This window comes from Peromyscus californicus, unplaced genomic scaffold, assembly GCF_007827085.1.
Source record: "Peromyscus californicus insignis strain IS unplaced genomic scaffold, ASM782708v3 Scaffold_8__1_contigs__length_139910024, whole genome shotgun sequence".
Taxonomy (NCBI): Eukaryota; Metazoa; Chordata; class Mammalia; order Rodentia; family Cricetidae; genus Peromyscus; species Peromyscus californicus.
Window position 1 is genome coordinate 87,318,065 of NW_026294606.1, and position 14,823 is coordinate 87,332,887.

Below are 14,823 nucleotides of genomic sequence, written 5' to 3' on the forward strand. Positions count from 1 at the left end.
CAGTGCACCAGCCGGCCGGCACCTTTGTGAATAATTTATTGCAAGCATAACATGGAGCTCTTGTTACACTAGAAAGTAGATTACAAATCTCCTTGATTGCTCTAGTTAGGAAAAAAATTAATTATTCATAATTTGTGTCTGGCTTTAAATTGCTCACTGTCCATAGGAAAATAAACTGCTGGTACCACAGCAGGTTGAAGTACACACCAAGCCCACCTCCCTCACCCTGAGAGAGGTGCCCTCCAACATAAGGCTGCTGGATATGTGAGGTGGAGTGCAGCATGGGGTCCACAGAGCAGGCAGAACTATGCCAGTAGGGCAGTGAGGAACATGAATGTCTTTAAACCTCACATCACACCTGCTGAGTTCAATCGACTCAACATGCCCAGTGTTCCACCTGCAGTTCTCAGGTAGGCTCAGGCTTCACAGCTTGACCCTCCATGGTCCCAGAGAGGCTCAGGGGCCCAGGTGGGGGCTCTGCTTCCAAAGGCAGGGCTTTGTCCTGGGTCTGGGTCAGAGGATGTACCATGGACATATGCACGTTGAGATTGTGGGCCTTTTCAAACCGCCGGCCGCACTGGTCACAGGCGAAGTCCAGCTCAGTCTCTGCTTTGTGTTTGGTCATGTGGTACTTGAGGGATGCTCGTTGCCTGCACTGGAACCCACAGACCTCACACCTGGGGGGCAGAGGCAGGTGAAGTAAGCTGTGCCTTGTCCCAGTCATAGGAAGTGCCCAGCCCACACTTACTGCAGTGGCTTGGCTCCTGAGTGACGCATCTGGTGGACAAGAAGGTGCTTCCGCTGCTTGAAGGTCTGCCCACATTCGTCACAGATGTAATTGCGTACCTCTGCAAGACCAGAGGGGTTGTGAGCACCAATCTCAAATCTGCTCCAAGATGGGTGACAGTTATTACTGCTTTATATAACACAAGGATGTGCCCAAGCAAGGATCTTTGAGAACCATTATTATTTAAAATGAAAGATAATTCTGATACAAAAAACTTCACTAATAAATGTTTCTAAGACCAAGCAGTTTGTTAATAAAGATTTATAAATTCCTTAAAGCACTGTTATATGGCTAGGTTTTTGCCACAGAAATTGTGTGCATTTGAAGCTTGTTTGTTTTTTTGGTTTTTCAAGACAAGGGTTTCTCTGTGTAGCCTTGGCTGTCCTGAAACTTGTTCTGTAGACCAGGTTGGCCTTGAACTCACAAAGATCCACCTGACTCTGTCTCCCGAGTGTTGGGATTATAGGTGTGCACCACCACTGCCAGGCTTGTTTGTTTTAGAGAGATCATTTCACTGTGTAGCCCTGGTGGCCCACATAGAGGATTCATAAAGAAATATGTGCACTACCATGTCCAGCCTGAAGCTCCTTTTCCAAAATAAAAGAAATGGCCTTTGGGGGCACAGACCTCTAGAGAAAGTACTCTCTAGAAGTCATCCCAAAGTAGAGATCTAAACAATGGAGATAAGATCACTGGTGGAAGTTAAAATGGTTCAATACACTTGGAAACTTAGCCACATCACATGTACATCACAATCTCAGTGCTCAACAAGATCATCCTCTGCCGTATATCAAATGTGAGGCCAGCCTGAACTACATGAAACTCTGTTACAAACAAACCAAAGACCATTGAGAAGGCTCAGCAGGTAAAGTCTCTTGCCACCAAGATTGATGACCTGAATTCAATCCCAGATCCCACATGGTAGGAGAGAACCTATTTCTACAAACTGTCTTCTGAACTCCACGTGTATGCCATGTGCACAAGTACTTTTTTTCCTTTTTTCAACTATGGCCATAACAGTACTATACTGCTAGTTCTACTTGTTCCAACCCATGCTGCCTACACAGCTATAAACTACCTGTGACTTGTAAGCTGAACTATATGAGTCTATAGTGTTTCACCTCTTTAGAAAGCTGCTCCTGTGTCCACTAGTGCCTAGCTAGAGAGCTTGAAGATCTAGAACAAAGGAAGTTATTCTATCAGGAGACACATGCCCAAATGCTTACCAAGGAGTAGAGATTAGAAAGTGGACACACAGCTGGGTTTCATCATAAAACCAAATATATAATCCAACAATAAAATGCACAAATGCTGATATAAAAAGATCTGTCATTTGTAAACCTCAGAAAAATGTAACAAATCTACCTGAATAAGTTAATTTTTTCTACATTTTAAAATTTGGGGGTGGTGTGCACATGCCGTAGCAGGTGTATGGAGGTCAGAAGGCAGACTGCAAGAGTCAGTTCTTCCACCATATGGGTCCTAAGGAGATAAACTCCAGTCACCTCTAGTTTTTGTTTGTTTGGGTTGGGTTTTTTTTTGAGACAGGGTTTCTCTATGTAGCCCTGGCTGTCCTGAAACTCCCAGAGATCTGCCTGCCTCTGCCTCCCGAGTGCTGGGATTAAAGGCATGCACCACCACCACCACCTGGTACTCTAGTGTTAATTTTTTTTAAATTTACTTAGTTTTTATTTTATGTACATTGGTGTGAGCATGTCAGATTCCCTGGAACTGCGTTACAGACAGGTGATCTGCCATGTGGTTGTTAGGAATTGAACCCAGGTCTATCTGGAAGGGCAGCCAGTGCACTTAACAACTGAGCCATCTCTCCAGCCCTCTAGTGTTAATTTTTAAAGGTGGTGAGTTCACAGAAGTACCAGAGTTTCTATGCTATTAATTCTGAGAAGTTGCTCAAACCTTGCAGGGGAGAAAAATTGCCTCCCTCAGGAATGCAACAGACGATTCAGAATACCCATGTGACACAGAAGTAGCTGATATCAAGCTTTGTGAGCCACTTGGGCACTACCTGCTTCTAGGGGGTGTGTGTCCCTCTGTGCACCTGAAATCCACTGACAGCCAAACCAGAGCTCACAAGGCACAGCCTGAGGCAGATACCTGTGTGGATGAGCTTCACATGTCGCTGCAGGTATCGGTCGATCATGAATACCTTGTTGCAGCCAGGATGTGGGCAGGGCCTCTCCCGGACCTCCTCATGGTGCTCCTTAATGTGCTTCTAGAGGAAGAAGGGATAAGAGACCCAGGTGTTTAATCTGGGCACATCCTGCCTCCCAGGAGATGCTGTGTAGTGATCTCAGCATGTAACAACTGACTACTGGAAAGAGACAACTACTTCCTACCCTGTACCACTGGTTTTAGAGCAAGGGGCTGACTCCACATCCACTAGGATCCTATGAGCCCTTGGGAAGTTTGTACTTGGCTTTACACAAATACCTGTTGCTTCAGCAGGTTCATGCTAACACCCAGGACAACTCAGTCAAGCACAACCCAGAGCTGAAAGCAACCCTTACTGAAGGTGATGTGATGCCCATTCCTTACCTTCATGCCATCAGCCCCACGGTATACAGCTGTGCAGCCCTGGTAAGGACACTTATAGATGGTGGGCAGCTCCTCCCTGTAAGGCAAAGCACACGTGGAGGTGCTGACCCAATATGCAAATGCCCCACACTGCAGCCTGCTTACCTCTCACATCGGAGCTTTTTCTTCCAGCCAGGCTTGGGCCCAGGCTTCTTCCTGACTTTGGGCTCTTCAGCCTTCTTGGCTTCTTTGCTTTCGCTCTTCTTACCAGAGACCCTAGAAGGGGTAAAGAACACCGTCTAGTCACGTTTATCTCTGTCTGCCAATGGTTCTTGTCTCTTCCTGCGTGTCCAGTTTTCTTCGAGGTCTCATCTACCATTAGTCACCAGTCAGGACAACCCTTGGGAGGGCGTGCAGAACAGAGGGTAGCATGGAACACACACACTATCACGTAATGCAGTTTCAGAATTCAAGTTGTGTGCTCAGAACCCAAATCGAGAGATGGAGATATGGAAAATGGTAGAGAATTCTAAGTGTCAGTCATGTTACCAGATGATCAAATGTTAGAAAGGGGTTCAGCATTCCCAACCACTGGATTTGAGATTCTGTCAGGCAACCAGCAGCCTGGGGCATATCTTTAGTCCCAAATGTAGTTATATTTCATACACTAACAACAAGTAGTTCAAAAAGAAAACTAAGAAAACAATTCATGTTCAATAGCATCCAAAAGGATAGGCCAGGTGGTGGTGGCGCGTGCCTTTAATCCCAGCACTCAGGAGGCAGAGGCAGGCAGATCTCTGTGGGTTCCAGGCCAGCCTGGTCTACAGAGTGAGTTCCAGGAAGCCAGGGCTACACAGAGAAACCCCGTCCCAAAAAACAACCCAACAGAAGCTAAAAGGCCAGCATGATGGTGCATACCCGACATCCCAGCTGCTTAGGGACGACACAAGCATGGCTTGAGCCGCAAACTGGATTATAGCCCAGACAACACACCAAGACCTCTTCTCAAAACAAGCCACCATTAAAAAACTCACCAATTTCTGAGTGGGAAGTGTAGCTCAACTGTAAAGCAGCTGTCCAATATGCACAAGGTCCTAGATTTCATCCACCCTCAAATGTATTTTTTAGATTTATTTTTATTTTATATGTATGGGTATTTTACATGCATGTACATCTATGCTGTACATTGCCTGTGGAGGCCAGAAGAGGGTGTCAGATCCTCTGGAATTAGAATTACAGACTTGATAGCTGAGGACCAAACCCAGGGCCTTGCGCTTGCTAGGCAAGCGTTCTACCCACTGAGCTAAATCCCCAACCCCATATAACTCTTAAAGACAGTAATTGGAAAGACAATTTTGTGTTTATGGATAAGAACTAATTTGAGTGCCAGCCTGGTCTACAGAGTGAGTTCCAGGACAGCTGGGGCAACACAGAGAAACCAAAAAGCAAAACAAAACAAAAAGAACTAATATATATGGGATGTGGTGTCACTTACCTATAATCACAGCATCCCAGGAGATAGAAACAAAAGAATCATGAGCTCAAGGCCAGCCTGAGATACCTATCAAGATGCTTTCTCTCCCTCTCCCTCTCCTATACACTCCTAATGGTAAAAGATGGCTGACTGCCCAGCGGTGGGGGCACACACCTTTAATCCCAGCACTCAGGTGGCAGAGGCCAGCCTGGTCTACAGTACAAGTTCCAGGCCAGCTAGGGCTACACAGGAACCCTGTCTCAGGGCACAGGGGTGAGAGGGTGGAGGGGGGTGCTTGGCTGTCAGCCTGCTTAGATCTGGAATCAAAAAGTAAACCTGTGGGCACATCTGTGAGGGATTTTCTAGATGGGGTTATCTGAAGTGGGAAAACCCACCCTAAATGTAGGTAGCAAGTTCATCTATTCTACTATTGCTGCATTCCTTTGCTGATACCAGAACCCAGCTTCTTCAGGCTTCCACCATGAACTGAAGACTAGTGGCTATCCAGGAATCCTCCAGGCCTTCAACACCAGGTTAGGACTGGGCAACTGTTCAGTTCTCGGCCTCTCCAGTATAAGACAGCCATTGTTAGACTACTCAGACTGTATCATGTAAGCCAATCTAATCTATCTCCTTTTAGTATATATTCATTCTGTTCCTTTACAGAACCATAATACAATGGCCAAACAATTCCAATACAGTCCACCCAAGCAATCTACAGATTCACTGAAATCTCTGTCAGAATCAGAATGGAAGCTGGTTGTGGTAACACATGCTCATAATTCCAGTATGGAAGGATGAGGCAGGACGATCACAAGTTCAAACCTGCCTGAGCAAAGAAGCACACACCTTTAATCCCAGAACTCGGGAGGCAGAGGCAAGCAGATCTACAGAGTGAGTTCAAGGACAGCCCAGGATGTTACACAGAGAAACCCTGTCTTGAAAAACAAACCAACAAAAAAGCAAGACCCTATCTCAAAAACTAAAAAATAAAATAAAATAAAAACAGAAGGCTGGAAAGTACAGCTCATTGTTTACTGAGCATATGCAAGGCCCTGGGTTCAATTTCCAGGATGGCAAAAATAAATAAATAAAAATGCAAGTGACCTTTTTTTGGGAGGCAGAAATAGAAAGACCCAACTAAAATTCAACATAGAACTTTTGGAGACAGTGATGAACCAAACAAGGTTTTTGTTGGTGCTTGTGGCAGGATCTCATGTAGTCTAAGCTGTCCTGATACTAAAGATGGCTCAGTGGTTAAGATACTTGCTGTTGCTCTTGCAGAGGACCCAGGTTCAATTCCCAGTACCCACATGGCACCTAACAACTATCGGTAAATCCAGTTCCAGGGATCCAACACCCTCTTTGGATCTCTTAGGGCACTGCATTCACGTGGCATACAGATACTCATGCATGCAAAACACCCATATACATAAAACTAAATAAACCTTTAAAAAATAATTAAAACAAATGGTTAATTTTTAAAAATTAAGGCCAGGCATAATGGTACACACTTTAATCTCAACACTCAGAAAACAAAGGCACATGGCTCTGAGTTTTAGGCCATCCTGATCTACACAAAAAGTTATGGGCCAGCCAGGGCTACACAGACTCCACCTTAGCACCTGGGGGGTCAGGTTCAAGGTCACTGTCAGCTACACAGATGTGGGAGCCCACAAAGGTTTCCTAGTTAGAGCTGAGCTTGCTTTACACAGCAGGGCTGCATTAGGGATGGCTTGACCATGTGTATGGTCACCAGGTGCTTGGGATGGTCTGCACTTGGCTGTGCTGGGGGAGGTCTTTTGCTCCACCCCTTGGCATTCCTTTAGAAGCCCTTTAGCAGAGACAGAAGGGGCTGGTGGGTTTTGACCCAGACTCTCCTGAGGCTATCCTATGTTTCTAACTGTCTCTACTCTATACTTCTATCTACATATTCCTCATTTCTCCCTGCTCAAGAGTACCCTGGGGGAAAAAGTGGGGGCAGGCCCCCCTATGGTGGCATACACCATAGCTCTCAGGAAGCTGGGGTAGAAAGGATCAGAATTTCAAGTCCTGCTTGAGTTACATAGGAAATTCTAGATCAGCCGGAGCTATATATAGTATGATAGGATCTCAAACACCAAAAAAAAAAAAAAAATAAAAATAAAAATAAATCACTAGCCTGCAACATATAGGCTATTCTGCCTCTCCCTGTGTGATAACTGTCCAGTGTCCCCCTCCACACCTATCTCCTGGCTGAGTGAGATAGCCTTTTCAGTCAGTGAGTCCCTTGCACACTAGACTACTTGTGTTTAGAGTCTGTACCATATGTGCCATAGGTAAATACTTCCAATTCTATCTGACTGCCCTGTCTAAGCTCAGGTGCTCTCTGCTTTGAATCACAGTGTTCTGACCAGTCCATTCCTGAAGCTGTTACTCACTCAGGATGATTACCCAGCCAGTCAGAACTCAAGGCTAAAAGAAAAGGCTGAAGAGGCGAATATGTGAATAGGCACAGAGACCAAGGGTTTCTCGACGCCCTGTTTTCAAAAGTCCTCAGCTGTGGGTGGGGCTGGAGAGATGGTTGAGAGGTTGCTAAGCACTTGATGCTCTTGTAAAGGTCCCAGGTTTAGTTCCTAGCACCTACCTACGTGGCAGCTCACAACTATCTATAATTCCAGTTCCAGGAAATCTGATGCCCTCTTCTGACCTCCAAGGGCTCTGCATGCACTTGGTACACATACGTGAACTCAGGCACACACATATACACATAAAAACTATTTTTAAAACCCCAAGCTGAAGCCAGGCAGAAGTAGTACATGCATTTAATCCCAAAGGCAGGTGAATCTCTGAGTTCAAGGCTATCCTGGTCTACACTGCAAGTTCCAGGACAGTAGGGACTATACAGAGAAACCCTGCCTCGGCCAGGCAGTGGTAGCGCATGCCTTTAATCCCAGCACTTGGGAAGCAGGGATAGGCAGATTTCAGTGAGTTCAAGGCCAGCCTGGTCCAGGACTGTTATACAGAGAAACCCTTTCACCAAAAAAGAAAGAAAAAGAAACCCTGTCTTGGGGGGGAAAAAAAAATCCTCAGCTGTGCCTCACTATGTCTGAAAACAAAGAAGCATTCAGGCAAAGTACAGTTCTCACTAAAATAGTTCATTTTACTAAAGGTATCTTCAAATGTATCTCATGTGTCCCACCCAAAGCATATTATCTTCAAGTTTTAGTGAGACAAGTACACAGTAGAGCATGCTGTTCACATCTCAGCAGCAGGGGCTCAGCAGAACAACCACTTCCCCCATCTTCTGAAAATGAAACCCACTAACCCTCCAAACTACCTATAAAAGTAGCTGGACGTGGAGGTCAATGGAAAGGGAACAGGGCTTCCTGGTGGCAGCAGAGCCTGCACTCTGGCCATGCTTTCCTGGGGCTATTCCCTGTTGGTCCCCAGACAGCTCTCTGTCCTGTGAGGCTTGCTGAGGCCATGTGGCTTGGTATTGTATTCTGATTCCGATCTCCCCATTCTGATCTCTGCTCTCCTTTTGTTTCTCTTTCTCTTCCCATAAGGAATATTAGAACTTACATTTAAAAAAAAAAAAGAAATTCTCAGTCTTTTTGTAGGGTGTTCTTAGCTGATAGTGTGGCACCCAGAGCTGCTCTTTGGATTTCCACTCTGAACTGTGAAATTCTCAGAGCACTATGACAATGAGGCAGTCACTAACTAGTTATTGGGTGTGCGGGTTTTCTTGGCACAGGGCTAAGAAGAAAGAGACCTATGTAAAAACTAGCTCTGTCTCTCCTTGTTAGAATCCTATGTTTGTTTGGAGAAAGAAAGGGGAAAGCCACACAAGAGGCTTAACAAAGAATGGACAAAGAAATCAGAGCCAAGGGCTGACTTGAAAATGGTCACAAGGCTAAGTTCCTGGACTTGAGAAGAGGCCTGATCCTGGATCAAAAGGAACAGTTAGAGCAGGGCCAGCAAGATGCTAAGGGACACACTAGGAACAGGACTGGAAAAGAACCACTAAGGTACTCCCTACAATGGGGCTGTGTCTTACCAATAGGGCTGCCTGCTGCCTTGTGATACACATTTGTGATACACCAGGTCCCCAACCCACCAAAAAGAGTGGCCAAAGGTCAAGGGGAATCCTATTATATTCGGTTGCTCACCTGGCCTTTCAAACAGACCTCCTGGTTCATTTAGAAGCCATGAGCTGGCTCCGCAGATGAAAGGCACCTGCCACAGAGCCTAACAACCTGAGTTTGATACCCAGAACCAGTGGAAGTGGTCCTCTGACTTCCCCATGTGCAATGCATGCGCGCGCGCGCACACACACACACACACACACACACACACACACACACACACACACACACGAATAAATATATTAAGTGTAATAAAAAGAAAAAAAGAAGCTGCCATGTTCACTGGACTTGGGAGATGGGGCCAAAGGAAAGGACTGAGGCCAGTATGGGCCTCCATATCCCATTTTTAAACACTCATGACTCCCATGTGCACCCAGGCTAACCTGTACAACATCACTCTAGACGTCATATGCTTAGACAGGGCTATACTCTTACTTCTTTTCTGGGTAAGGCTCAAAGGACTCATCCGAGGACTGTGGGTTTTGCTTCTTCTCATTCTCATCTTCACTCAGGAAGTCTCTAGGAAAGTGAGAGAGCCGTCAGCAAAGCACTGACCCGGGTGAACAACAGCCCAACATGACCTCCTGTCTTTAGGTGCTACAGCCCCCATAGCCCAGGCTTTGCTTCTGAACATCTAGTCTATGTCCTGACAGGAAGGACGAGCCAGACTCCCTCAAACCAAACAAGATAGCAATCCTCCCCGCTGTAAGCCTCTCTCTGCTAATACCAGCACCCCAAACTCTACAACAGCTTATTTATTTACAGCCTGGGAGTGTGAAGACTTAAAGGCAGATTCAGAAAGGAACTGTTTCAACCATCAACTGTGAACACAGGCAAGCTGTTAGCCTTTTCAAAGTTCACAACAACAACAACAACAAATGGTTATGGCCTTCACCCTAAACCATGAATCACTAGCCTGTGTTGAGCAGCAAACAGGCAGTCTAACCGGCCCACGGTGTTCTCCACAGGCCACCAGCTATCTGGATGGGGTTAGGCCTGAGGCTACCGGCTGTCTAACAGCCCAGAGATACACCTGGTCCTCACAAGAGTTGAACCAAAATTTAGTTTGCCCCTCCCTATTTGGATGATGGTGCATCTGCACCCCAGTCTAAGCCATGGAGCAGGACAGAAGAGGTAAACACCAACTGAGTGGTTCTCAGCTCAGAGCTAACAAACCCTGGTACGCCCCTTCCTAGGGAGGCCCGTCCTCTCCTCACCCTACACAGGGCTTCAACTCCAGGTCTCAACATCTCTATCCAAAGGGCCTGAATCTAGCATCCTCTGTTCTAGCGACACCTGGAGCTGGCACAAGCCAAGGCCTTTAAAGAAGCAGCAGACAGGTAACCGGAAAGGACCAACCCTGGAGCAACTTAAAGGAGGCAATCCCAGAACGCTTTGGGTTAGAATAGGAACTTTGTTTCCCTGCAGTACTCTTCATCTGGGTGCCTCTGAGACCAGAAAGCCAAGTCAGGAGCCAGAGGCCTCAGCACTCCCCTGGCCACTCCTCTCCTCCCCACCTCTGAGGAGGGCAGGCAAACATGGCAGCCAAGGGTAGCAGCTCTAGGGAGGCTGAGTCTATTTCTGAAGGAGAAATTTTAGGCTTTTTAAACCCACTCTTCTCTCACCCCTCAGAAAGGTCACTGAACTCGTCTTTTACCCGATCATCCGAGGTTGAAGAGGGAACCTGCGTCTCACCCAGTTGCCCTGGGAAACAAAGAACAGGCTCTGGTTACTACCACTGCGCACAGAAAGGGCCTCACCTGTAAGGAGGCACTGTCCCTGTCTAAGGACACAGCCTTCCTTATGAGGGCCAGAAGGCCTGTGCCCTCAGTTTCCTCCATTCTCACCCCCACACTCACTATGCCAGTCTCTGTCCAATGGAACAGGAGGCTCCATATCAGCAAGCCAACCCTTCTCGGATTCAGGTTATTGTTCTAGGTGAAAATAAGCCCACTCTGGATAGTTTATGACAGTTTAAAGGCTACTGTTATCAAAAGAGGTGTACATACATCTTATAAAGCCAAGCATTCTAAGATCACATTCTAAGATGTCTGTGACGTCCTCCGAGGGCCTTGCTTGGAGTTCATCTCTGTTTTGTCTCTAGCTGAACCACAGGGGTGCCTGCATTTTTTTTTTTAATGTATAAGACTGTCTTGCCTGTGTATATGCCTGGTGCCAGCAGAGGCCAGAAGAGGGCCTCAGACCCCGGGAACTGGAGTTATGTTGGTGCTGGGAATTGAACCCAGGTCTTTTGCAAGAGCAACGAGTGCTCTTAACTGCTAAGCCATCTCTTCAACCCTCCTGCCTTTTTTGAGACAGGGTCTCTCTATGTAGCCTTGGCTCTGTCCTGGAACTCTATGTAGACCTGGCGGGCTTCAAACTCACAGAAATCTGCCTGCCTGTGCCTTCCCAAGTGCTGGGATTAAAGGTGTGTGCCACTATGCTCGGCAGCCCTCTTTCCTGCGTTTTCAAAGAGCCCCAATGTGGATTTGTAGGTGGGAACCAGCTAAGCACCCGTAAGTGGCCATAAAAACCAATATATGAAGGCAAGAGGCAGACAGGAAGCTGGCTCCAACTCTGCCAACACGATGCCTAGGAATAGCTGCACCCAACCCACAGCACGTGTGGGTGGGGTCCAAGCCCCACAGAGGGGCCAGTCAACAGAAGAGGCTACCACACTGGCCCACACTATGGTAAAGTAGCAGCCTCATTGTCTGCCTCCATGTCCTGCAGACAATAACCCCATTCTTCTCTCCCCCTCAGTCCCCTCAGCCTACAAGAACAACCAGTACCCTGTGGGCTAAGGACAGGCTTAGAGGAAGACCGGATGCCAGATGAGCGTGTCATTACAGAAACTGTTGAATCAGAGGCCTGCTTGTGAAGGAACAAGAAGTCAAGGCAGGCTGGTAGGGCCATCCTATTCTTAAGCACTGAAACAGCCACAGTTCCCACGGGAAAGCACTGAGGCTGGACCCCCCATCTTCTCCTACCAGCTTCCTCTGCTATACCCTGGCCTACTCCCAAACAGTACAGACATCCACTTTCTGCAGAAGACAACCTTGGACAGGATACTGAATCCTGTTCTAGCATAAGCCACAGGTACTGCTTACCTGGGGCCTCACTGGGAGCCAAGTTTGGCTGAGTATAGGGGCCTATCCCAGGTCCCACAGAGTCTCCATGTGAGTGCAACAGGGCCACATCCACATTGGGTAGTGTCTTGGTCTCAGATCCAACTTGGCTTTCTCTGGTCTGGCAGAGCTGAGAGGCAGCCCCAGTGGGGTTTAACTCTGAGTGCTGGGCCAGCCGTGGTGAGATCTCCTTGGCCCATGCCCATTTCACTGCTAATGCACTGTCCAAAAAGAGAGCTCTGCAGCTGGAGTCTGTGTCCATGGTGAAGTCATGGCCCCGGTCGCAGCCCCACACAGCCTGGATGATGCCACAGTACTCAGAGGACAGTGTCCTCTGAAGGCTGGGCAGAGCCCCACAGTTGGCTGCATGCTCATGTACCCAGCCCACCAGGCTGTGCAGACACCGAGAGGTCGAGGTGATCACATCAGCTGAGGAGAGTCAACAGAGATGTCAGTCTCACGGTGGCCAACACTAGGCCCAACCTGGAATGCCCACCCTGGCATGAACAGCACTCACCCATACATGTTCCCTCCTCGGCCACTGTGGGAGGCTGAACACCACCAACCCTGCAAAGCATCAGTGTGGCCACAGTTTAGGAGCCTCCCAAGGTCACAAACCTCCCCAGGAACCCTCCACTAGCAGCCCTGTCCCCTCTCTTCTATTGATAGCTCTTCACCCTCAAACCTCTGCAAACCTTGCCACCACAGCACCTCACTGTAGCACCATGAGAGACTGATACTGGCTTTTGTCCACCCCACAAGCCACTGCCCTAAACCAACACCCAGGACACATGGTGATGACCCCTGAAGGTCCCAAGAAATCCGACAAGGGCCTACTTTGTACAAGGCTTCCGCTGGCCAGCTGGGGAGACATTGACTCTCTGTAAGAAGGACCTGAGGAGGCTGTGGCACTGATAGAATTGGGTGTAGCAGTTCTTGCAGACAAACGGAGGCAGGGCTGGGTCCTGGTGCACAGCAACACCCAGCAGACGTTGGAAGTCCCTAATGAAGACACGCTCCCCTGGGGACAGTCTCTCTGAGGTCTCCCCAGGCACTCTGTCAGAGATACTGCGGAGGCTCCGTGAGGAAAACTTCCCGTGGCAGAGACGACAGTGCCCCATGGCAAAAGTTCGGCCTGTTCCTGAGCAAAGAAGCAAACGTGACAGTAAGTAAGGAACTCCCAATGTGAGGAGCACACCTCCCACTAGCCTCCCGGCACCGAAAGCAGAGCAATGCCCTCCCTGGGCTTCCCAACACACTAACAGCAGGGCTCAGAAGCTGGCCTTCCTCACTGAACATTCAACTTTTGAAGGGATACTGTCAAGAAATCTTTCAAATTTTTTTTGAGCTGAGGTCTCACTGTGTAGCCCAGGCTGGGGCTCATAATCCTCTCCCTCAGCCTTCTAAGGGCTGGGATGCCAGGCATATGCCACTGTGCCCAGCTCCTTTCAACGAACCCCAGGTGCCTCCAGTGAGGATGAAACCTAACTTTTGCTCACACACCCTGATCCTGAAAATGTGCCCCAGCTGTGCCGCAAGAAACTCACTGACTGTCCTTCCATAGGTGTCCTGTCTGCAGAATATGGACAATGCCACCACCTCATTGCCTGCCCCAAGGACTAAGGACAGCATGCACAGAAAAGTCACTCTCGAATGGTTGAAGAGCACTACACAAATGTGATGCACACTGATGCTGTTGCCCTAACCGCTGCTGCTTATACACGAACTCTCAGCCAGACAGGGAGCTTAGTTCTCATCGCAGGTTGTGGGTCTGTTTTAACCAACAAGAAACTGGGATTCAGAGAAGTTAAGCAATTACCCTAAGAGTACATAGCACAAAGAACTGACCTGAAAGTCACACCTGTGTGACTTCAAATCTTAAGTACTAAACAGCAGCGACACAGGGCAGGAAAAGATCCGCTGTCTGGCCAAAAGTCATTGCAGGAGAAGTGAGAGAACCCAGGCCCTCCGGAACTAGAAGGCCTGGTTTGCTCTCAGAATCGCTAGGCTCCCATCAGGGCCCGAGGACGCCCGGAACCCACCTGCCTCGTCTGTACCGTCCTCGCCTGTGTCCGCGCAAGAGCGCGTCGAGCCCCAGCTGAGTGGCGCCGCCGCCCCGTCAGCGCTCGCTCCGCCGGTGCGAGAAGGGCGGCCCCGAGTGCGACCGCTTCCACAGCTGCCGCCCGAACTCCCGCGCTGCCGAGCCGTCCCAGGCGACAGGAAGCGGCCGAGCCGGTCCCGCTTCATGGTGGCGGCCGCCTGATCCCTGCTCCGTGCTCTTCGGTCTGGCCCGGCCCACCGGGTTCTGCTTGACTGGACTCGACTCCTCTTACTCAGTACGGTTCGGCTGCACTCCGCCCGGCTCCTCGGCTCCGCTCGCTTCACCGCGATCTGAGAGGGCCGAAGCGAGGGGTGGAGCGAAGTGAGGAGCGGCCCGGGAGCGACAGTGGCCGCTGTTGTGTCGAGAGCCCAGAGTTCCTAGGGTCGCTCAGAACTCTCGACAGGCCCATGAAGGAGGGGCAGCCGGGAGGGTAAACTACCCCGGACTCGGGCACGAGCTGTGGCACTTAACAGAAAACCGCAAAACGAGGTTCTTTCCACCAGTCTTCTCGTCGAGACTCGGAGCAAGTACGCTCCGAATAGCTGACAAGACCCAGCCGGCCCCTTCTAAGCTCTAAACCTAGGTCTGCGCGGCGGGGCGGGGCAGGCGGAAGTGTGTCTGGGTCCCTTCCGGCAGTGTGCGCTTCCCGCAGCTCCCTCTGCTGCACACTC

General features: G+C 48.9%; 1 protein-coding gene across 1 annotated transcript; it reads right to left on the minus strand.

Annotated features, from left to right (window-relative positions):
• Nucleotides 1-19: 19 nt before the first annotated feature.
• Znf276 (zinc finger protein 276) lies at nt 20-14,750 on the minus strand. Its single transcript, XM_052727327.1, has 11 exons — nt 14,094-14,750; nt 12,889-13,192; nt 12,569-12,618; nt 12,034-12,480; nt 10,549-10,627; nt 9,359-9,442; nt 3,488-3,598; nt 3,344-3,419; nt 2,903-3,020; nt 749-848; nt 20-677 (listed from the first exon to the last, which is right to left on the minus strand). Exons 1-11 carry the CDS (start codon nt 14,296-14,298, stop codon nt 407-409), a joined length of 1,845 nt encoding a protein of 614 aa, XP_052583287.1. The 5' UTR covers nt 14,299-14,750; the 3' UTR covers nt 20-406.
• Between the last annotated feature and the right edge of the window lie 73 nt (nt 14,751-14,823).

Excerpts from the sequence above, each read along its gene's own strand:
- Znf276 (XM_052727327.1), bottom strand. The coding sequence starts at position 14,298 with ATGAAGCGGGACCGGCTCGGCCGCTTCCTGTCGCCTGGGACGGCTCGG. Across the intron at positions 12,619-12,888 it reads CAGCGGAAGCCTTGTACAAA|GGTTGGTGGTGTTCAGCCTC; the intron begins GTAGGCCCTTGT and ends GATGCTTTGCAG. Across the intron at positions 9,443-10,548 it reads TTCAGTGACCTTTCTGAGGG|AGACTTCCTGAGTGAAGATG; the intron begins GTGAGAGAAGAG and ends TCACTTTCCTAG.